This window comes from Pyxicephalus adspersus, chromosome 5, assembly GCF_032062135.1.
Source record: "Pyxicephalus adspersus chromosome 5, UCB_Pads_2.0, whole genome shotgun sequence".
Taxonomy (NCBI): domain Eukaryota; kingdom Metazoa; phylum Chordata; class Amphibia; order Anura; family Pyxicephalidae; genus Pyxicephalus; species Pyxicephalus adspersus.
The window spans coordinates 60,347,337-60,371,961 of record NC_092862.1 but is presented as its reverse complement, the minus strand read 5'-3'; the positions used below and the strand labels follow the sequence as shown (position 1 = coordinate 60,371,961).

At 36.9% G+C, this 24,625-nt stretch overlaps 1 protein-coding gene and 2 long non-coding RNA genes across 5 annotated transcripts in view; 2 read left to right on the top strand and 1 right to left on the bottom strand.

Moving 5' to 3' along the window:
• The window catches only part of DTNBP1 (dystrobrevin binding protein 1), a 70,383-nt gene extending 69,394 nt beyond the window's left edge, over positions 1-989 (bottom strand). For both annotated transcript variants that reach the window (XM_072411670.1, XM_072411671.1), the window contains exon 1: positions 790-989. In XM_072411670.1, the coding sequence (XP_072267771.1) occupies positions 790-845 (56 nt within the window). In that variant the 5' untranslated portion in view covers positions 846-989. The remainder of the gene's footprint in view (positions 1-789) is intronic.
• Positions 990-1,094: 105 nt separating this feature from the next.
• On the top strand, positions 1,095-3,879 carry LOC140331005 (uncharacterized). 2 transcript variants are annotated; one of them, XR_011920845.1, is made up of 3 exons: positions 1,095-1,227; positions 2,231-2,380; positions 3,246-3,879. It is a non-coding gene; the product is annotated as an uncharacterized lncRNA (long non-coding RNA). The 2 variants fall into 2 exon arrangements; XR_011920846.1 differs by having other exon boundaries at positions 2,231-2,384.
• Positions 3,880-6,229: 2,350 nt separating this feature from the next.
• Positions 6,230-23,851, top strand: LOC140331002 (uncharacterized). The gene is made up of 3 exons (XR_011920844.1): positions 6,230-6,341; positions 22,038-22,197; positions 23,447-23,851. It is a non-coding gene; the product is annotated as an uncharacterized lncRNA (long non-coding RNA).
• Positions 23,852-24,625: the final 774 nt, after the last annotated feature.

Sequence of the window (24,625 nt, the reverse complement as noted above, 5' to 3'; positions counted from 1 at the left end):
TAGCAATTATACTACCTAATAAAGAAATCCTGAAATGTCCTTTCATCTGGGAACTGAAAGCACAGCCCAGTGTATCAATCACTTCGACATGACTCGTAATCAGCCATTCGGTATACAACTGCATGTAGGAATAGCCATAAAAATTTTGTGTATGAAAGGTTTTGGACAAGTGTGATTTTTTCCAAAAATGTATTGCTGTTCTGCCCCCCATTCCTCACACCAGCCATATAAAATAGTTCTCAACTCTCTTTTCGCCCCCAGGAAGATATAATCTATTGCCCTAGCACCCGTTCCCTAATTGCCATGGCGTATGGAAAATGTACCTTTGTGACCAGGACATCTTGCCCATAAACTTCCTTGCTCAAACCTTTCTATCATACAGGTGACAGTCGAGCACTGCTGAACACTATAACCCAAAAACTGGTAGCACAGGTTGTGGGGTGCCCAGAAAAACACACTGGTTACCAGGGGACGCGTTTCAGCTGCTTTGGTGATTGGGGTGGTTGGTGATTTTTTTGGCTTTGGTGAAAGAGTCTATAACTGAATTAATTCTTCGCATTAGGATGGCATTACCCCCGGATTGTATAGTATGAGGACATGGCATTACCCCCTGTATAGTATGAGGACATGGCATTACCCCCTGTATAGTATGAGGACACGGCATTACCCCCTGTATAGTATGAGGACACGGCATGGCATTACCCCCTGTATAGTATGAGGACACGGCATTACCCCCTGTATAGTATGAGGACATGGCATTACCCCCTAGTGAGGTCCCCCTGGCATTACCCAATAGTGAGGTCCTGCTGCACGGTAAGTAGACGCTCCCTCAGGTTCTCGAACATCCTGAAGTGTCACCCGGAAGCCCGCTCGGCAATACGGAGGAGAGTACGGAGCAGTGAGGGTGGTGAGAGCAGAGAGGGCGGTGAGAGCAGAGAGGGCAGTGGGAGCAGTGAGGGAAATAGGAGAAGTGAAGGAGGACCGCAGCATGTCCTCTATGGCTCAGCGGGACTTTTCCTCATAACATCACAGTCACGAGCTGAGAGGCGAGGCCACACCGATATAGGACTGGCATCCCGGCATCCCTTCAGATGGGGCCCTCATTTCTCCTCTCAACCTGCAGGTGACATATCTGGTAAAGATTAGCCATGTACCTTGCAGCATTATCACATATAGAGGAGGGGCATCTTCCAATCTCCCAGCATGCTGACCATGAAGAACCAACATGTAAGTAATTGTTCTATTTTATTTTTGTAAGTTCCTCTCCAGTGAGCAGGAAGTCTTCACTTTGCTCTGTATGAGACTAATAATCTTCAGCAGAATGTTCAGCATCCAACAAATCTGGGATTGGCATATACCTGGGTCCCCCCCGCCACCACTGTGGATCATTCCACCTGTTTATCACTACCAGACCCTGGGCTGGAAGAAGATACCACAACACAAAGCGGGGGAGCATCTGCCACACCTGGAAGTGATGGAGTGTGAAGATTCTGCTGGAGGAAAAAGTGGGGGCTGCTTACCAGCCAGTGAGAAGACCCCAAAGCCTTCCTATGCAGTTTAGGCAGCATACATGATTCCAGTGCCAGATAGTGGCTGGTGAATGAAGAAGCGCTATTCTGTTCTATGGAGAGGGGAGGATGAGTGAGCAGCACCCCGCTGTGCTCTCTTCCCTTGATTTGTATAGTGATCGTTTCCAATCATCATGGATCAATGAACAACATCAGGCAACTGCTGTACACATGGCAGATCGATCCTTTTTAAATACTTGCGGGACATTCTTGAAAAAAAAATCCCCACAGTTAAAATTGTATCCTAAATCATTGAGTTTATTCTCAGTAGAGTAGGGACAGGGTTTACTTTCTGTAAAATTCTCTTGAATCACATGGCTCTAAGGGTATGCACATCTAAAGGGATTCTGGGGATGCCTTATTTCACGTAACACCGGAACAGCACTCTACTGCCCTCCCCCGACTGTCATAGCAAACTGTTCCCAGAAAGGGCTGAGCTTTCACAGTACCATTAACTCATCGCTAGAGGGCAGCAGGACATATTTTTTTTTATTTTTGTTATTAAAGTCTTTTTTGGACTCTCCATAATATTTTGTACCATGTGACCTAACCATAATATTTTCCACTTATTCACACACATTTTATTATCCTAGAAATGTATATTTTATGAACTACTATTGCCTGTTCATTTTATTGATCCTGTCCATATTGGCCCATCCTAGGTGAATTACAGCCACTGCACTGGGAAATCTAAAACTATGAAATATATTTATATCCACTCAAACATTGGCAAGTGAATCCAAACAGGCAAACTAGGAGTCCTCCTATTTGGGATTCATAGCAGAAAATCATTAGAAGAAGATAGCGTTCAGGTAGGTAAGTTTGTTTGCAGAAGAGACATTGCCTGTTCCTTTCTGATAAAAATCTGTAACTTTAGTTCTTCTTTAGGAGCCCTCAGTCCTGGTTCAGGCAGTGGGTTGGCTCTAAGGATCCTTATTTTTCTTAAGGTGACCATTATTTTTAGCTGAGACCTATGACTATCACATAACATCGCTACAATAAAGATCCTTATGTTCATGTTAAAGCTTTGTAAATTAAACTGATCTCTTTAGTTTGCTATTTGTACTCCAATTTTTCCCTACTGAAAGAAAACAACAAAATCTAAAAAAATGTTAAACAAAAGTGACAGAAAAACAAGAATTCAACAAAAGAATTTGTATTTTTACCCCTCTTTTTACCCCTAGCGCTCATTATTCCAGAGTCTGACCCCCTAAGGGAAGAACAGTAAACAATGGGTATCATTCTTAGTCTGGCTCCTATACTTAAGACTTGGGGGCCCCACCATGGAGCACAGGCTAGTACAGACAAGACTGTATGAATGGGTGCTCAGTGCTTGTTACAGAAAATATTAAATAGCGTTTTTGGTAGGAAGTGTTTTTTTTTTTATTGAACACCCCAAATGTAAAAAATGAAAAAAGAGTTTACAAAAATGAATTTAAACATTTACAGATGACCCTAAATTTTTCAAAAATGCTACTGAAAAAATAATTGTGTGATTGACCACCAGAGGGCAGCATGGCACAGCTCATTGGTATCTGCACATGTTATGTGTTAAGACTATCTCCTTTGTAACAAAATGTGAGCTGATAGTGAGATCTTCATCCCATTAAGATAGAAATATGCCCAAGGCTAATTTGATTTTGTTTTCAAATGATTCTATTTCTTTTCTGTTCACAGCTTTTCCTGGAAGGAAAATTGACATATAATGTCTAATTGCACAAACATTTTCTACTACAGTGAGAAATCGGGTGTTGCTGGGATTGTGAAAAACATGGGGAACCCTGAGTCACCTTGAGGGGAATTATAATGTGCTGCAAGTAGGTAAAAAAAGGAAACTAGCATTTTTCAGAGAGGGAAATCCTTACTGGTAAATTATTATATGTTTTTATTTTTATGATGGATTTTCTTCAAGACGTTTTAAACTAATATTCAGCTAGAGATATGTAGATGACAAGTTTATAAATAAGTTTATATTAAGGATTAGCAGTACCTGATCGGATTTTTAGGTATTATCAGCATAACATTTTCCAAGTCTTCAGGTATTATTATATACAACCATGCTCCGAAATAGCTGCTGGAATAAAACTAAAATATATCAGACTGGCAGTTTACAGCATAATACCCTCGCCAACCAAATGAACAAACACACATCTGGATAAGGATGTAGTATGTTAAAAGCCACAGACAAAGCTTTGTGAGCTTAAGTGACCAAGCATGTCTCATTCTGGATTATAAAGCATGCAATTCTCTAGATATGAGCTACTGACCAACTGTCCCTCATTTTCTAATAAATCCTGCAAGTAATTCTGCACTCTTTGTCTCAGTTTTAATATGATATCTCTGTATATTTATTCTTTCACATGCTGCCAGTTATTTTAGAATTGTGTTTTATATGCCTGTCAGTGTATATCACAAAAAAACATGGAGTAAACATCTGATAACCCAGATTAGAAATATAAAACTATTTCTGGTAAACAGTGAATAACCAGCCCTCCGTTATCTTTATCCAAAGAGCACCTGTCAGAAAAAAAATATACGGGTGCCTGTATTACTGATCTTGTTCTGAAAAGGCTACTTGCCTGGCTTTGTTAACATTCTCGAAGACACTTTGCCAAAAGCTGCAAACCAGAAAATCAGCCAGCCAACCAGAAGTATAAGAAACTGTTACAGTTTATCAGGATTTCCATGTCATCACTCTCTCTAAATATTCCCAATGCCTAACCGAGAGGATTTAGGCTCAGGAGGTACAAAATATTCTCCTTGTGGAAAGACTAGGTTCATTTTTCATCAAGGCCATATGACACCATATCTTTCTCTGCACAGAGTTTCTGTGTGGTGTTTTATATTACCATAAGGCTAAATCCAGATTAGTGGTTAAAAACCACGGCATGTATTGCTCATGGGTGTATTCTTGCCTCAGACTAGTAGTCAGAAGCAGCAGTGTCTTAGATCTTACGCTGGAGATATACAACGATCAGGCTGTAGACACAGTTGTTTTACGGTACTTATACAGTACATTTACCATTTCTAAGGGTTCCCTTTACCAGTACATCTTTACATTTTGTGTTTAGTTCCACTTTAAAGAGCAGTTATAATCAAATCTCAACATTCTTAGTAATGTGCGTCAGGCTACATTTTGCTTTGCATCTAATGAAGTTGTAGGTAGGGTCCCTGATGTTGATAATTTACAAGGAGATTAGTAAATTTTTGGGGAAAACTTTTCCCACCCCAAGTAATGTCATTTACCCAATAAGGAAGCACTATAATACATCCATTCAGCACACAATCTCCCCCCCATGTGCTACAAATTGTTAGTTGTGGAAGTCACCCCATTTCCATTGAGTGAATTTTGAACTTGTTACTTTCACTGTTGTCTTCAAACTTTGTGCTGGCCACAGAAGAGGAGAGGGACCTGTATAGGAGAATGCTATCGAACAAGAGATGAGTAAATTGTCCTTGGAAGGTAAGGTCTCAGTAGGTAGGAACTACCTAGGGTGGACAAGGTGGTAGAGGATGCCAACAGGGACTGCCATGTGAGAGAATAAAGTAAAGTCTGGCAATACAGGCAAATAAATGATATTTTCCTGATTGTACAGAAGAGAATGTCAGAAAAACTGACCCGAATAAAAGGGCCAAATTACATTTTTGAGTTATTGCCATGTGTTGGCAGCCATTCATAATAAATACCTGTAGTTTGCCTTAATACAATGCACATGAGCATGTGACGTGCAACATTTATTCTAATATGAAGGCTCTAATGCTTCTCAATGGTGGAAATGTAATACCACACTGTCATCACAACTTTTAAATAAAACAGAATTAAAGGCTACAGAGATTTGTTCCAGATAAAAATTCATGCATGAGCTAAGCAAATTCAATTACTTAATAAGAAAACATCCCAAGACACATGCTCCTAAAGTAATAATTTATTTGATCTTGTCAAATTCTGACATGGAAATGCAACCCTACCAGCCCTCTGTGACCATCTTTCATGTAACCTGTGCCCAATATTTAAAATTCAAACCTGTAAGGTGCACAAAACCTTCATTGTTAATGCTGTTGTTTTATGAAGGTTAGCAGCATGCTCAGATGGTTATGGCAATTTAAGCTTTTCAGAACTAACTGTATAGGATGCAATAATAGTTGGGACACTGTCTATATAGGTTTTTTTTTTTGTTTTTTTTTTTTGCCTCTGCGTATTTTGGATGTCATGGGGTATCTATAAAATGTAAAATGGATGATTTTGAAACACTTACTGTCTCAGTGATAATGGTCATCATGACAAATAAGGGGACAATCTACCATTTAGGACACAGACTGCACTAAAAACCTAACAGGGATTCTAACTTTCACCTACCTACTTTTACCTACCTAATATGTAACTATGCATCACTTTAAGACCACATTGCACTACCACACAGGTAACTGTCACACATCCCTTTATTTTATTTATTAAAGTCAACTTCTATTACCACTCGGGCCTTGGTGATTAAGTTCATGGCAGAGGCATGGGATACCAGGGGCAATATGCCAGTAAAAACTGGTCAGGTAATGGGCCAAGGTCCACAATGCACTGGCAGCAAAATACACAAAGAGTGATCGGAAGAGGCAGAAACATATCTGAAACAAGTAAAGGTCAACAATAGGTGGTCAAAGTCCAAGACGACAAAACAAAATCCAATTCTAAGAAGCAAAGTCAAAAATACAGTCGGCCTCCACAAGCAACACAGGTCACAAGTTGGATCGAGTATACACAAAGCTGAAGTCTGCCAGGTAATGAAGGCATTTAAAAAGGCTGTCTTATGCCTGTTAGGCAATTTTGTAACATTTGCTTTTAGAAACTCTTGTTTTCAATGGGGTAATTGCTCACTTTCCCATTTTCGCACATGCTCTGCCTTGCAAACATGAGCTCACTCACCTAGAAGTGTGGTAAACAGTATGACAGCTGTGTGAAGGTCTTTTTCAAAACTTTCTCCCTTCCTATTGGAAGTGGCATATAGGCAGGTGGTGGGTGAGGATGATACACTGGTCTTAATGAGTCAGTCCTGTGTGTCAATGTAAGCCTCAGCTGTTGAGCTCTGTAAACATGCATTTTTTAGGATAATAATAAACAAAAAATGTGTACAATAAAATGCCTTTAAAATCTACAGCAAGGAACATTTATAATATATATATATATATATATATATATATATATATATATATATAAATATTTATATATTCTGTCAGATCAGTGATTATACCTTAACTATTTAATGAGAATGGCTGCCTAAATTATGCTTTCATTTTATACCCATGACGGCTGGTTATTGTGTGGCTAGCTTTGGAAATTATGGGTTAAGACAAAATGTAGCTACTTCTCCTAGCTCTGAATGTAATTATCTTTTTTCATTTATTTCCTGTGTGTGGCGAGGAATTCTAATATCTGATGGATCAGTATTAATGCCCTCTATCAACCTGGTAAATGGTCTGTTGTATGTAAAAGTCAGAGGGCACTATAGTCATCATTCTGAGCTCTATGAACTTCTCAATGGAGATGCACTACAGGGAAGAAGCATGTATAATTCTTACTGATCATTGCATTTATTTCTATCTACAGAGAGCAAGTTTTTATTTAGGTGAGTCCACCTTGTCACTTTCTAAATTCAAGATTTTAATTGAATTTCTTTCCCGGTAGATTAAGTATGTCAATGGTTTATATCGACCAATTATATTCCAGTGCAGCAAAAGGAAAAAAGTATTTTAGAAGATGCAAATATGGCTACTTGGAATTGATTGTAGTTTCAGTAATTTCCTGCTTACACACAGCTTCCCTGCATTTTATAGCAACAACTATTGTTTCCTGTATCCTTACCCAAGCCCCAAGGCCCTATACATGGAGTATGGCTCTGAACTATTTTTCATCCGTGTTTGAATATCAGTGAATGTAAATGGACCTGAAGCCTGTAAAAAATAGAAGGAAACACATGTGAAGCTTTAAATTGTATTAAGCCATGAAGATCAATAGATTTTTACTGGTCTAGCATCTGCAGGATGCTTATTAGTAAAGGCAAAAGCACAATGATGTTAGGCAAAAAAAACCTTTTCTTAAAGTGTACCTAAACTCAAAAAATGAAAACCCACCAGGGGGTACTAACTGGGAAAATAGATACGCAATATTTCTTTTGTCAAAAAAAGTTAACTATGCCTTCTGGTGACTTTTTGTTTTTCTCTAAACTGAACAGAACATGCGTCATGTAGTTTAGATCCCGGATCTGTGTGCAGCACCACACACAGAGCCATCTACCAGGGACAGGGACTCCTGCAGGTTACATCATCCAACAACTGAAGAGGATCTCTGAGTTTACGGAAGTCCACTGTTTAGCCTAGGATGGGCCAATCATCGCACATAGGTAAATATGTGCCATAATCGGCAAGTATGCTGTCCCAGAAACTATTCAATAAGTATTAGGAGAGCTCTGCAAAGCAAGGAAATATCCCTTTTAGATTATCATCAGGTTATATATATATATACAGATAGTTCCCAGGGGACATACAAGATAGGGACTGTAGGTTTGTTCTTGAGTTGAATTTGTATGTAAGTCGGAACAGGTACATTATTTTAATAAATGCAATTAGGACAAATGGTTGTCTCAACATATTTTTAGGCAGCATGGTGTCAGTTACTATAAAAAATCCTCACTGTGAGTTAATCACAAACAAAGAAAAAAAAAACTTTATGGAGCCTAGACATTCATTAACTTCTTGAGCAAGCTGAGCTTTGATATGCAAAAAGAAACAACTGCAGAGTTTGTCTTGGTCATTAAAGAGTTACAAGAGGTTGCAGAATAGCTCAGTCCTTAAGATCACCCACAACCTCAGCTGTGTTTAGCAAAAGATTTCTTCTGCAAGTCATGCAAACTGCCCCCCCATCAAGCCTCCGTCCTCCACACGAGCGAGCAGGCAAGCCCCGTTCGTTTTTAGGAGTCGTCCGTATGTCAGATGTCCTTAACTAGGAGTTATCATCAGAACTGATGTCCCCTTCCAAGGATTTCCCTACTATCCCATTCACAACATTCCTTTATCTACTAAAATGGGATTGTCAGACATTGTAAACCACAGTAGTTGGTATTTTTCAATATATGTTATTAGCGGAAGTCATAGCATCATTTTAGTGAGGATTTTTTTCCTTTTCCATATCTTCATGACAATTGCCATTTACAGTCTTTGTAGACCTGGTAGCTCTTTCAGGATCTAAGCTGAATAGAAATCTATTACAGTGAGAAAATAGTTTTACTGCTAAAAAAAGAACTTACCTATGTGTTTTGACTACTATAAATTACTAACGCAAGTTGGAGTATCCGCTTAATATCTAATATATTCCAAGAAACAAGTGTGTGACTCGGGGGTAAAAACAATCTGCTGAAAGCGGTAACCCCGAGCCACACCCAAGGCGCCCTCCAGTGTCCTGCCATCCTCTGGCCACGTCCTCTTCGTAGATCTGTCCCCGGCGAGTGCGCTGGCGTTCCCCCGGAGATCCTGGTGACATTGGTGCGTACAGCCGTCGCTAGGGGCAGAAATTTCAAATATTTTGTATTGCATTCAATACAAAATAACTATTGAATGCAATACACTGGACTTATATGTCTAAAAGCAGTACATAGTTATTCATAAAATTTATTTTACAATATAATTTAAGAGTATGAGTATATTAAAGTTTAAAACAAAATCATGTCATTAAAACATTATTATATTCATACTATTATAATATAAAGTAAAATAAATTTTCATGAAAAACAATGTACTGCTTTTAGACATATAAATCCAGATAGAAATGAACCACCCAGAAGGGTAATACAGTGCTTGGATAGCCATATGATGCTAACCTTCCCAAAATGCAGACATGACAGTTTCCTTGTTCTGTTTTGGGTGCTGGATTGACACCTGATGATTTTGCTGTTCTTAATTCAATGTCAAAATAACACCTGGCAAAAAGATTATCTTGTCTCACTTGGAGGAACAAGCTGTAAACATGAGCTGTGAACCAGAACTGGTACGTAACATTGTATCTAACCTGGTTATTCTGCTGGAAATGGTTATTTCATTGTCTTTGCTGTGTTGTGTCTGCTGGAATAAATACTTACTCCAATGGAAAAACTGGTACAGCTGTTGAGAAAAAAAAAACACACAAATGCCAGCCAGAACCTACTTATAAAATTTAGTGGGTTGTTTGATAGTTTTGTTTTCTTTAGTTTTTTGGTGCCCTTATTCATCTTGATGAGATTCATTCTTGCCAAACAATTGTAGTCAAAACTTCCATTTCCATATACATTTAACTTTGATTGACCTACTAAACTGATGAGCTAATGTTTAAAGACCAGAAGTGTGTGATGAAACAGGGTCACTCATGGAACAAGAACATGGACCTTGTTCTTTAGAGGGTTACGAAATATCTACTGGTGTGAACAATTTGAACATAGCAATTTGGGAAATTTGTAGCAATAAAAATAGAGTACGGTTCTTCTATGTTGATGGGAAATGTTGTTTTTTTATTACCAAATGTCCCTGTTTTTTATTACCAAATGTGATAAATAATTTACCTATTCATCTGTGTTTTAGTTAATCCTTCCACAAACCTAAATTAGGATGCCTCCTCCCCCTCACACAAACTAAATGTCAATAACATTGATTCCTTAACCCTGCATATCCAATTCTTTCTGTACTGCACTTAGATGACCACTCTCAATAAAGTATATCTAAACCCCAAAACAAACATTGGAGATATTGCTGCTTACAATATGCATATACGGTACCTTGTGCTTAGTGATTTATTACCTTTTTTAACCTGTTGATCCTTCCACTAAAACACTTCCTGTCCTAGGGTGACAATTTCCCTTGCTCACTATGCTAATCCATGATGAAGTAGCGTTATCATCCTAGGTCAGGTCTACAAACATTTTCCTCTGTGCTGTTCCCATGGCATAGAGAGAGGGGTACTGTGGTCCTCGGAGATAGCCAGGAACAATGCTAAGTAATAACAACAAAAGCAAACAGCACAGCAAGTGTGGAGCTCACAAGATTTCTGCCAGAATCAACAGGTATTTTTTGAACATATTGTACAAATACAACAAAATGATTTAAAAAAAAAGTTCACTGTTGGAGTATATAAACGTTTTAGAGGTAAAGAGGAACTAAACTCAAAATCCCCCAAAACACAAAAAATACACTTACCTTCAATCCCGCAGGGCAGTCCAATCCGGAGGTGTTTTCCATCGGGTCCGGCGTCGTCCTGGCATCTGTCTTTGGGCCAGCTATCTTCGCCTCTTCTTCCTGGTTCTTCTTCCTATATCACCTGACCCAAGCGTGAGATTGGGTGACGTAGAATGGAAAAAAAACTGCGCATGCGTGAGATTGGCAAATTTTCCCCCTTCTCACAAAAAGGCTCCTTCTGGGCTGTGAGATACTCGGGCATGCGCGGAAGGAGCACCCAAGAGCCTCCCGGGATGCGTGACGTAGGTATCCCAGGAGGCATTGTGCTCCTATTCATTCTTGAACACCTAGGTGATTGTCTAGGCAATCGCAAGGGTGTTTCACTTAAAAAAATTTTTACTTTACATTAAAGAGTTGTCTACCCTTTTATGTAAAGTGAAAATTCTGAGTTTAGGTACGCTTTAAATATATGGTATAGACATCTCCTTGTCATTAGAAGAAACCTTACATATGTTGTTCACTATCAGCTGTCATTGGTTCTGTTGCTAGCTATATGAGTGTCAAACAAAAGTCACCTCCATGTTGTTCGATAATTATGTATTGCACCTGTAAAATGTAAAAAATCCAATAAATAAGAAAGAAGGAGGGTAATAAACCAGGTGCATGGGCAAGTTTGGAAAGTTTAGTATACGTTTACGTGTGGAAATCTGCTTTTTTTATGAGATAAAATTTCTGTAATTAATAATTTGGGCTCAATAAATCCAGGAATCATTTCCAGTAATGTTGCCCCCCTGGTGTGGCTGTCTTTTAAACGTTCTATAGGGAATAATAATAGGCAAAAATTCACTGTCATTGAAAACACACTCACTAGGAAAATTTACCTAAATCAAATGTTTGGGGAAAATCAGATTCATTGCTTAATAATATGACAATATAAAACTGTTTATCATTTTCCTGTTAGGCACAGGTTTAAAAGAAAGAAATACACACTTTTGCATGCCACGAGGTAAGCTATAACTAGTTACAAGATTATTTTGGTACAATTTGTGCTGGGTGAAAGTCTGAGATTCAAACACAAGAGTTTTTAGTTTAGGAGGTGTTTCTGCTGCAACCCGGATCACAAATATGGGAAACAGTCTTTTTAAAATTACACAGTACAGCTGAAGTAACTTGAGTTACAGTATCATATATAACATTGACTAAAAGTTTGTTTGTCAAGTGATACCCTCTATTGGCTTACTTAGTTTATAAAACATGCAATATTTCTGGATGGCTTGGATTCCTTTAGTACCTGCAATGGATCTGCAACATATTTATTCACACCTGTGCTGTGTGTATAAATATGTGGGTTTCAGAACCACTTCAGAATTATATAAAGTTTGAAGGAGGGATCCAAGCTATCCTGAAAGTTTGCTTTTTTAATACCCTAATTTAACCAATTAAGGGTACCAATTACACTGCAAACTTTTCTGCAGCATTAAAAAGTACCTAGCAAAGGGCCAGTACAATACTTTCTGGCATTGAATTTGTTAAACACAGTAAATAGAATTGATAAATGAAATCCAAATCACAGTGGTAAGAGGAGTACATGAATTATTTATATGGAATTCAAGTTGGCTAATTTCTCTCCAGCTACCATCATGCAGAGTTCTAGAATATTTAGAATATATGCAGCTGTATGCTTGATGTTTCTGTTATTCAATTAGTAAAACTTGTAATGAATATCTAGCAAATTTGTTTTGCCTTTGTGTCTTAATAGATTAAAACACCCTGGTTATTAAGGGTACATTAGTATTTATGCAGATCATCTATAATGCATAGATTTTCAATTGAAAAAAGGCTTATTGAGTAAAACTTGCAATGAAGTTTAAAAATGAAAAAGTTGAAAATTGTTTCTGACATATATATACTTATTCACCAAAAACCAAAATCATTAACACATTAAGGGTTTCTCTAAACATTAAAACATTAATTTTATAAAGCAGAATAAAAAACAGAAACTAAACTACATTCATAAATAATATCAATATAATTCAGGTTAAGAATCCCAGATGTTTATTAGATAATACATCATTACATCAGACACAAAAAACAGAATGTCGAAATGAACAAGACAGTCAAATAATTATTTCCTTTTGGCTATATTCAGCTTCTTCAGTCACAGGTAATAATCACAAGAAGAATATCTGTCAGAGAATAGGAGGAGAAACTCAAAAGTGATTTGTTCTCTACACAGAAATTAACAATTTCTGACAGTATTTTGACAAAATAAGAATATTGTATTAGTGGTTATTGTACAATATTTTATGTTATAGTTTTGTGTATTGGAAAAAATGTAAATTTATTTATTGTATACACAGATAGAAACTGATGTAATGTCACTTACACATTAAAAGGAACATTTTGTTAAAAACATCAGGATTTAGTATTGCTGATTTATAGGGAAATACATTAGAAGAAAATAGGAAGGGGGCTGGGGGACGAGCTAAATAGCAAATTTTGGGTGCAATTATGAAACATATGTAAATTATACTATCTTTTTGCTTCCTAAATTCTTCGCTTTGTGATCTTATGTTTTGTGATTTTTTTTAAATTGTGCATCAAAATCAAAAGAAAATAAAATTATTTTTTCTTCATTTCAACCTGCTCTTCTTAGACATGTGGAAGAGGAGTGAACACATACAATTCCTATAGTTTGAGGTTTTTTTATGTCATACTTTATTTCACAGGACTATTCTAAAATGTATTTGGGATTGTCAGTGAAATTACTATATCTTTGCACCTGATTGGCACCTAAGTAATTTGACCCAAATCTGCATTGTAATATTTAAAGTGTTTTTTTTTTAGTTTTAGATTGCATATGATCTTCTAGATTGCATTTTTACAACCAATGTGCAGGATTGTACCCGCATACAACACCTATATTTTGGCCACATGCTGGAGAAATAGCTGGTTCTCTCTCACTAGTCCCCAGTGATACCCAATATATTTCCTGGCAAAATTTCCTGGGATTTCTGCAGTGTGGTCAGATTATCTGTTTTACAGAGACATCATTAAATCTGTTATCAAGGCTGTCATCTCAATTTGGAGTTTCTAACTACTATATGCAAAACGGGAATTCAATGGGAATTCAAACTAGTTTGTCCATATCCTAAGTCATTCCATTACATGTCGCTAAAGTTGGAACAGCCAGACTGCTTTTTCATGTCTGTAGACTTGCAGAACTTGTAACATGCAAAATAATAGAAAATGATATACACACAGTTCTGACATTAACTTTCAGTTTTTAATTGTAAGTAAAATCGTCTGTGCAATTATTCAGAAAGAATTTGTAAACATGACTTAAGTTTGGTTTTGGAAGAACGTATTCATATTGTTTTCATCGTGTATTTTAGAATAAGTAAATGGGTTTTTCTCCAGTGGCAGCCAGACAGAATGGAAGGCAAGAATCCTGTCTTATCAATTATTATTTTACCGAAATGATTTCCCATATGAATCTGGAAATGGTTGCTATTTCTGCCTTAATGCAGTATTAAGATTGTGCAGATCCAGCTTTGTGTCTCGGGATGTCAAGTATGAAATGTAAACAGTAAAGAAAAGTGAAGAACTATTGAAGTGTTGCTCAACATGCCATATGGAAAATGTGATGGGCAAAAATCAATATTTTTCTCTATTCATTTAACAGAGTTGTATGAACACATTCAGACAAGATAAATAAACCTAAAGCAAAAAACTTAAATAGCTTTCACATATTGTATGTTTTTAAATGCAGCCCTTCACTTGTCTGCTTGACTGTCTAACTGGGCCTCTTTTATTGGAATCTAACAAATGTGGTTCATTTTCATCAGTACTGCTTAAATGGCCATTAGTAAGAAATAAAAGGTTTATTGTTAGAAAATGATCTCAAACGTTTTCACAATCAGTATACATTAACTTTGAAGTTTGGTGACAGGTATCCTCCAAAATTGCAGTGGAATGAACTGGGAAAATTGTGAAAGGAGATCAGACAGCCCATGGCATATTTTTCTGATGGTGCTGTCACTCTACTTAGAATATTACTTGAGCCTAAGGACAACCAAATCTTTGGGGAATAAAGCACTGTTTGCAAACTTGTGCAGAACTTGTGCAGAGGCTATAAATAGGGGATAGTAAGGGAATGTGGCTCTTTTTAGGAAAACTATGCCATTAAATACAGTTCATATTGGTAACAGAAAAACTTTTTATCCCCCAAATCTTAATTGCCACAAGACTGACTATAGTTAATAAATGGAACCATAATTTAACCCCAACTCTGTCAGAGTTAACAGAACAGGTAATAGAAAGAGTTAATTCTCAATATTACCATGAAAAGGCTTTTGTCAACAGCAACTTCACGTACAAGAAATTTCAAACCCAATGGAAAGCCTGGTTTTCACTATATTGATAATAGGAATAATAATCTACCCACTGTTTGACATTGTTTAATGACTTAGTTGTGTAGTTGTTTAGGTACTTAGTTGTACAGGTTGACATTCAAATATTCAGCAACCTCCGGGCCTGAGGAGTGCTGGATTTTCAAAAATTAGGGATTTTTTTTTGGTTATAAATGCTGTATATATCTAACAGAAACTGGCTACCTGTACAGTCTTTAAATGGATGCTGAATCCAGAAAACAGTGTAAATTTGAAAATGCGCTCCAAAATCAATGCCGGAAGTCCGAAGGAACCAGATTATCGATGGCCGGAGTATTGAATGTCAACCTGTATAAGAAATAATAGGACTTTACTGTATTTTGAAATGTGAACCTGTCTGTGTTTCCCTTGTGTATCCCCTTTCCATTTTGGTTGTGTCTGTAGATTGTCTATCTTCCCCAACTCTATATGGTTATATTTTCCTATAGTGTAAAAAACCAAATAAAAATTCTAAGGACACCATTAAATTCTATGGACTTATATTACATACTTTGTGCTGTATGTTACATACTTCCAACCACTTCACATGTAATACATGTTGAACTTTATATAGTCCAGACTAAAAATGCAAGGGATATTTCATTTAAGGGTATTCCGTTCAAAGTGAATTTGCACTGCATTAACTAAGCAAAGTGAATTATCCCTTGCAAAGTGAAAACTCACCCCTGCACATGATTAAGCCCTAATTCCTTTATTAAAGCAGGCCCTTTGTGTGTATGTGAGACGTCCTCTGGTGGCACAGCAAGGCACATTTTGTGGATGCATGCAAGCATGCTTAGATTCTATATTACCTTGCTTCTTTTAAGCTATGCCTAGTGTTTATCCTGACATAGTAAGTATGACTTTGATTTTCTCTCCTCATTTTGCCCAGGTTTGCCAAAGGTCTTTCACAATCCTAAGCAGTGCCCGTGCTTTGTGACATTGTCAGATCTAGTTTCAACTATGAAACTAAATTGTATAACTTTGTACAGGCTTTAGTGCATTTTCCAGTTTCCTCCATATATTAGGTTTTAATAATATTCAAACCCTATGAAGGCTTCTCTTATATTAGTTAGACTATATGATAGCTTTATTTGTAGACTGATTTTCCAAATCTGTTAAGCATTCGCTTAAACTTTCCAAATAAAAAATGGTGATCAGGTATAATATTTGGGTAAAAGACAACAAACTCAAGCTTAGAGCCAAAAAAGTGATCATCACAAGCCTATAGTCAAGGAGGAGAGTAGGAAATGGCCCACATAATTTTCCTAACCTGGTTATCTGGACACCTGGCAGAGTTCCACCGTTACAACTATTGGTGCAGTTAGGGAAACAGTTAAACAGAGTTGTCTTTCACAATTACCAATACATATTTTGCCCTTAGCCCCTAATCCAATCTCTCGTCATAAACAAATCATGTCATACCAAGCTTTTCACATTTCTGACAATCCTAAATAAAATGCCACCGGGGAAGACTATTTAAATTTCTAACCAGCATTCAATGTATGAGATATGAGAGCATGAAAACCTCCAGCAATTCATTATGCTTGAGAATATGTTATCAAAGTAAATTTAAATCACGCCTACATGACAAATACTAATATAAAAAACTCATTTGTGTCCAGGTTTATGCATCATAAATATTAAGTTGTCTCTCAAACGTTGAGACATCTCTTTGATAAGCTCTTTTTATCAGAAATCTATTGTTTGTGCTGCCATTTACATGAGAGACTGTGTGACTGTAATGTACGTTTCAGGTATATAACGTGAACATGTGATGACTGAGTCTCAGAAGAATATCTTGATGATGGAATGAATTTACTCAGTATTGCACTCTTTCTGACTGACCTCTAGAATATCTCTGATTCAAAAAGTGTTGCTACTGTGTACAATGCTGTGACTTCTAGTTTACTTTTGACTGATTGTTAAAGTGTAATCACATTTTTATTGGGCTTTATTAATCACCCAAAGCCCTCCTCACTTATTACAAATGTAATAATATTATCATGTATTTATAAAGCACCAACATATTATGTAGCTCATTACAGAGTATTTAGCGATATCACTAACTGTCCCTCAGGGGAGCTCATTGCTATTGATACCACTACTATAGCCTATGTCTAGGAAGATGCCAATAACCCACCAGTATGTATCTGGGAGGACACTGGAGTGCCCTGAGAAAACCCATGCCGTTGGAGAACATTCAAACTTCATGGAGACATGTCCTGGACAAGATTCAAACCTTGCATCCTAGAGCTGTAAGAGTGCTAGCCTGTACAATCACATTTAGATCTGCCACAAGTGGAAAAACCTGCCTGATCTGTTACACATTTATAGGAAAGTTTAAATAGGTCCTCATATTACATACATTTTCTAAATGTAAAGGAGACTGTACAAATATTTTACAATACCATTGCAACCTTTATGATTAGGTTTATATTTAGTTGTCCCTCTTCTACAAAGATATTTAATGTGTACCCTCGCCACCCTGGTATCTCCAGTGCTGCATGTTTATCCTTTCTTTTTCTCCCCTGCTTTTTCAAACACTGGGGGCAGGAAAAATTATACTATTACGTTTTTAATTAAGTTTTAGCCTTTGCATAGCCTACTTGACAGCACTTGTGCTTGTTGATTTGCCAGCACTTTAACAGGGAGCAAGTTGTACAGAAAGTGCTGGGTACTATTTTCTTCAAGCAGGGGAGCATAAGAAAAGTAAATATGTGTTTTAAAGTAAGTGGGTATGGGAGTCAAATAAAGACGCTCCGGAATATAAGACGCACCCAATTTTAAAGGAGGAAAATCTAGAAAAAAAAGATTCTGAAAGATTTTTCCCCTTCTGATCACTCATGTGCCATTCTTACCAGTATTCCCCTTCTGATCACTCATGTGCCTTTCAAATTCCCTTTCTGATCACTCTGTGTCATTCAAATTCCCCTTCTGATCACTCTGTGTCATTCAAATTCCCCTTCTGATCACTCTGTGCTTTTTTTCCACTGTACGGCAGTTAGGACAGGGAACAGCAGGGGGCGCTGTGCCGGCTTCTTTCGCTCTGCACTGCAGCCAGGAGGAGACACACGCTGCTGCCAGAGAGGAGAGAAGACACACGCTGCAGCCACCGAGGAGAAGAGACACACGCAGGATCGGGTATCGGGTGAGTATCTTATTTTAATTATTTTATAACACATTTGTCGTATAGGACGCACCAACTTTTCCCCCCCAGTTTTGGGGAAGAAAAAGTGCGTCTTATACGGCACAAAATACGGTATACATCGCTAAAAAGATAAGACAATTTTTGAATGTGTTGAACACGGTTGTACTAGCAAAAATCTAGAAAAAAAAAAGTAAATACAGATGCTAGATCACTTCCGCTAGAAATAATTGATGGTGAAACAATCATTAATGACTCTAGTAGTGAACAAGCAATGTACATCCAGTGCTGTTTGTTCTATGAAGACGTGAGAACAAAGAAGAAACATCCCGCTGTGGAGGACACAGTGAGATGCATCCTGTTTGTCGTCATTTTTGAATTAGCATGATTTTTTGTTTGCAAAGTGTTAGTAATTGCTTTACCATGGAATACCAGATCCTATATGTCCTTGAATAAAGCAGGCAGTATAAATAACCAATTTTTTTGCCAAAGAGAGTGCAAGAGCAGCTGAATGCAGTTTGGAGGGAAGTTAAAAACAAGTCAGAATGAGGTCCAAAGTATATGAGATCTCAAAAGTATGTTGATCTTAAATTCCTACTGAATAAGTCTAAGAGCACAATGCATATGTCTATCCAGGTAAACTCTTCAGACTGCTAATTCCTGTATTACAGTTGATATCTGAACTGCAACTGATAATACAGCCATCCAGTTGCATAGATAGATTTTTACATTTATATTGATGTCTGCTCATCTGATTTCACATACATTTTTTCAAATTATTTAGCCATTTACTTAGTGAGAATGAGTGGCACCATAGCCAAATAATGATTCAGAAATAAAGTGACATTTCCAGCAAATAAGTATCTTGATACAGAAATGAATATGTGGTAACTATGATTACTATTATCACAAAGCACACATTCAGTCACATCTAAGTTTAACAATGGTCTCAAGACTACAAGCCATTTTTCTCAGATTAGAGGCATTTACTTGTTCATAACCTATCTTTTCTAAAGTCATATCTAAATCTAAAGGCTCCACTGGCAAAAAATGATGGAAATTGCCTTTTTTCCTCACAGAAAGTATCAATTTCAAACACGAATTGAACAGAGTACATTTTCTAAAGTGCAAAATGTTCAACTCTTTTACACAACTTACAATGGAGCTGACATGGAAAATACCAGTTTACAAAAGAGCTGAAAATTAATCTGGCATTTCTACTATGTCAAAGTAGTTTATCACTTTTTAATGATTTCCTAGACTGTCTGATAATGTGATAGAATTCCAGTCATTGAAAAACCCACACTTCTTCCTCCAGAAGGAAGAAATGTACTTGTTAGTTCTTGCTAGCCTGATCACCAGTTTATACGCTAATTATACATATAGTGGATACAAGAATTGTACTTACACCTGTTAAAATGCCAGGTTCTTGTGATGTAAAAAAAAATAAAACCACTGTGAATCATTTCAAAATGAGAAAGGAGAAACATGTAAAAAATTAAAAAAGCATGATAGTTGTATAAGTGTGCACACTTATACTAATACTTTTTTAAAGCACCTTTTGATTTAATTACAGCATTCAGACCCTTCATCAAACAAAGAGAATCTGATTAACTCCAAATAAATTTCAACTGTCCTAGTAGGGTTTTCCTGACATTTACTCAGTTGCCTGCTGCAGCAAAACACATGGTTCGCAGAGAGTTTACAGCATCACATGGATGCCATTGGTAAAAGGTATTATTCAGGACAAGGGTACAAAAATAATTCCACAGCATTGAATATACCATGGAACATAGTGAAGACAGTCATCAAAAAGTGGAGAAAATATGGGACTACAGTGACATTGCAAAGAACTAGATGTTTTAAAATTGGTGAATACAAGATAAAAGTGAGTCAGGGAGGCTTTCAAGAGATCTACAGCAACACTGAAGGAGGTCCAGGAATTTCTGGCAAGTACTGGTTGTATACTACAACAATGTGACAACAATTTTCCAAATTGTCCATATGTATTGACTATGGGGTAGGGTCAAAAGAAAAACATCCAGGCCTGGCTAAAATTTGCAAAAAAATACACCAAGTCTCCCAAAAGCATGTGGGAAATGTTTTATGGTTTGATGAAACCAAGGTTGAACTTTTTGGCTACTTTTTGGCCAAATGATACATTTGACGCAAAAAGAACATTTTGCATCACCAAAAGAACACCATCCCCACAGTGAAGCATGGTAGTGGCAGCATCATGCTTTGGGGTTGGGGTTGTACATTTATTCAGCTGGAACTGGGGCTTTTGGTGAAGGGAATTATGAACAGTTCCAGATGTCAGCCACTTTTGCCCAAAACTATTAAGTGTCTGCTAGAAAGCTAAAAATGAAGACGAATTTCACCTTTCAACCTTTAAAGGTGTGAACATTTTTTAAATGATTTATCTTATTTTCTTACATCCCAAAAACCTGGCATTTTAACAGGGGTCTGTACTTTTTTCATATCCACGGTACTGTATGGAGATAGAAATCCGACAATAATTAATCTCCCTAGCGGTAGCCCCGACTGTGACTCGGGGTAGAAAAAAGTTGCTAAAAGTGGTAACCCCAAGTCACACTCGGGATTGGAACACCTATAGAAAGGTTAGTAAATAGAGCGCTTACCTGATCGGCCAGGGTCCCACGCCGTCCAGCGCCACAATCTCCGTCTTCTTTCTTCTTCCTGCTTCTGCATCCAATGAGTCACCGGGGGAGTTCCCGGTGACGTCACTGCGTGTGTATGTCCCAGCCGGGCGGGGCAGGAAATTCAAAATCCATTTGTATTGCATTCAATACAAAATAACTGTATTGAATGCAATACATTGGATTTTTATATGTAAAAGCAGTACATTGTTTTCAAGAACATTTATTTTACAGTATATATATTAGTATGAGTATAATGGGTATTTTTTTTTATTATACAGATTTTTTAATTTATTCAATTTATTGTTTTTAAATGATTTTGTGTTTCAAACTTTATTATACTCATGCTATTATATTATACTGTAAAATAAATTTTCAGGAAAAACAATGTACCACTTTTAGACATATAAAACCGTAAAGAAATGAACCGCTAAGGAGGTTAAACAGTGGGTAACACTAGTGGGTCCTTTTCCACTGTGACTGGACAGAAGAAAAAAGAAGCAGCAGAGCGAGGAGCTAATCTGTCTTTCACTCTGGCTTCTTCTAAGATCCTTGTTCGCACATAATCACATCTTTGCGTTGCCTCCCTTGCTTTCAGCTCTGCTGTACAGGGGCTGAAGGTGCTAATACCAGGACAAATTCAGGCACTGCTTACATTTAAACAAACAAGTTATTTATGTGTTTTATGAATAAACAGTTGACTTAATGGCCCTGATGGAATGGATCTGGTCACGAATTAAAAACATTTGCTAACAAAAAGCTTGACTTTTAGGAAATCCATTACAGGTTTGCTGGATTACCCAGCTTCACTGATAAAAATGTATTCTCTCCAGCCTTGGAGAACTTTAAAAAATCAGGGTCAATGTGTTGTTTATATCTTTCTGGAGTTCATCTTTAAAATAAGATCTAAAGTCTGTGATATTTTGGAAATGGCATTACGCACAGTTACTAAAATCTCACTTAAACTTTAACATGCTAATCTAATTTTAGTCTTTTTTAGTCAAAGTAAGATCTACAACCAATGACAACTTTTTGCTTTTAGTTTAGACCTGCAATCACAGCTCCTGGCGGAGGAAGGTCTTCAAGCATCTACTTGTTTTGTGGCTCTGGGACGTCATGTGAAGTGCAACCACAAATGCCTGGCAGAGGAAGGTCTTCTGCATCTGCACACTTTGTGACTCTGTGATGTTGTGCAACCAAATGTAAGGCAATTAGAAATTTAAGGTACTCACTTGTTAAAGGATGCTGAATAATAGGGATTATTTGTGATGAAGCAATGGTGTTATTTATTATAACATCAAGATCTTAAATCATGCTGGCCAACAACTTGACATGCCAGCCCAGGCCTATATAACCAGTCAGTGAGCTCTTAAAAGGTACCTATTACAACAAAAATCAAATTTGCATAGTCAATATGCATTTCTGTTTTATTCGTAAAAACAAGCTTGAAGTTAATGAGTTCCAAAATGTATTTGGGATTAAAAGAAAAAACAGCAAGAATAATATAGCCTGACAGCTTTTCTTGTACTCACATTTGTGTGGGCACTGTCATACTTTAGAGTGTGCTGTTAAATGTAAGACTGCCAGAGTGAAGGGACAGCTCTTCAATGTTCTTATAACATAAATCTCAGCTGTAGCAGAACATTAAAGAGAATAGAAGATAACACACAGACAAGAAGGTCTCTCTAGTATGAGCTGCTGACTGGCAAATCACTTACAGCCTTTTATCAATCCAACACAAAGCACATAGGCGGGAAACGCTTTAATCTTTTTGTCTTCCCACACAGCAAATATATCAGAGTGAAAAAAAGTATTAATAGAGACAAGTCCAATTTACAACGATCCTGCGTAATTTATTTATATACCGTGATTCATATGTGCTCTAAATTGATAGAATTAGCCTAAGAAGTGTTGTGGTAGTCAGGATCCTGGTTTACCTAAAAGCATTTACTCTTCAGAACAAACCGCATATAAGTCCAATGTCCTGTATAATTTTACCAGCTATACTACTTTAATGTTTAAATAATTAAAATTAATCTTTTAAGCAGAAATATTATTTTTAGACAGGTTAAATTGTTTATTAGGTTGAACAACTCTAGCTAGAAATATCAAAATAAAAACAAAATATCCAATAAAAGATTAAATACCATAACTAACCTGTGCTGCAATCTTCTGTCTCCACCCAGAAATTTTCCCTTCAGTACTTTTTTCCTGCCACTAAATATCTTCAGTTGATTACCAGCATCATTCAACTGGTTTCCTTTGAGCTCAGGCTGTCCTGGACTAGTCCTGGCCTTTGACATTGTGATTGGTACCCCATAAACCATGCATTTACATAACACATGTGATAACACATTACTGGGTTTTTTCCATGCTGTTCTTGCTAAGCTTTTGCACCATGATTGTGGTAATTAAATTGTTCAATAGATTTTTTTGTCTTTCAATTTGTAGAAACGGCCACCGTCAAAATTTTGCCATAGGATCCTGTGATTTCAAGTCAAGTCTTTAACTACACTCCCCCATCGTACCATGGAGGGAACCATAGTTGACGTACATGTCCATTACCTGCGGAGAGGGAGATTCGTAGTTTGTAGAAGTAAGATAACTTTTTTTTTTGCTCTTAGTATCATAGGAAGTGACAAGGGCACAACACTTCAAGCATATCGGGAATTATCTGTACTTGCTAAAAAAAGTTCTTAACCTCAGTAGAGAAAATGAATGCAGACGCCACTAAGACCTGGTAAGCTGCAAAATATTAAAATATTATTTCATTTTGCTTTAACCACTATTCATAAAATGGGATCAAACCTTCTGTTTTGACATTATACTTAAAATAAATTATCTTTTCAAAAAGTATTATCTTGAAGAGTAAATAATTGTTTTCCAATTTGCCAATTCAGTCCATCACCAGTAATAAACATCACTGTCCCTTTTATGCCTTAATGCAACCTTGTGTGAAAAGACAAACATGAATGTTTTTTGATAGATGTCAAATCCAAGCTATTACTCAGAAAGTCATGGGAGGCATTAGTTATTTAATTCTTTAGGGAAATGAAAAAACAACACTAACATGCAATTTATTGCTTGTTTTGCCCTTTCCATGGATCGCCAACTAGGTTGTGATATGAAAGAATTTGTTTGCCTTGCAATATTTTTAGGCCTTTACATTATATAGAATGTAATCTATGCCCTACCTAAAATACAAAATGATAAAACACAACTTAGTTACATATGAGTTTATATATGTGGTATTTCAATTTAATGATTAGAGACACAAATTCAAAAGAATTCAAATTGCACATATGGATAGAGTCAAGGTCTGAAGATACACTATCCGGAAATATTTACAGAGAAAATGTGTTCCTAGTGAAAGAAATTCTGCTACTGATTAGGAACATAATTCCTAAATAAACATGATTTCAGTAGATATACAATAGTGAAACTGTGTTAAAAGCAATCTCTTAACTAGGGTAAGTCAGATGTATCAAGTCAACCTAATGATCCACTGCTAGGCCATCCAGAACATTCATCCCTTTATCCAGAACACACTTGAATGAGGTGTAATAAACATAGTGGCCTATAATTATGAGTCTACAAAATCCATTTGTTTTACAAAACATTAAAACAGTT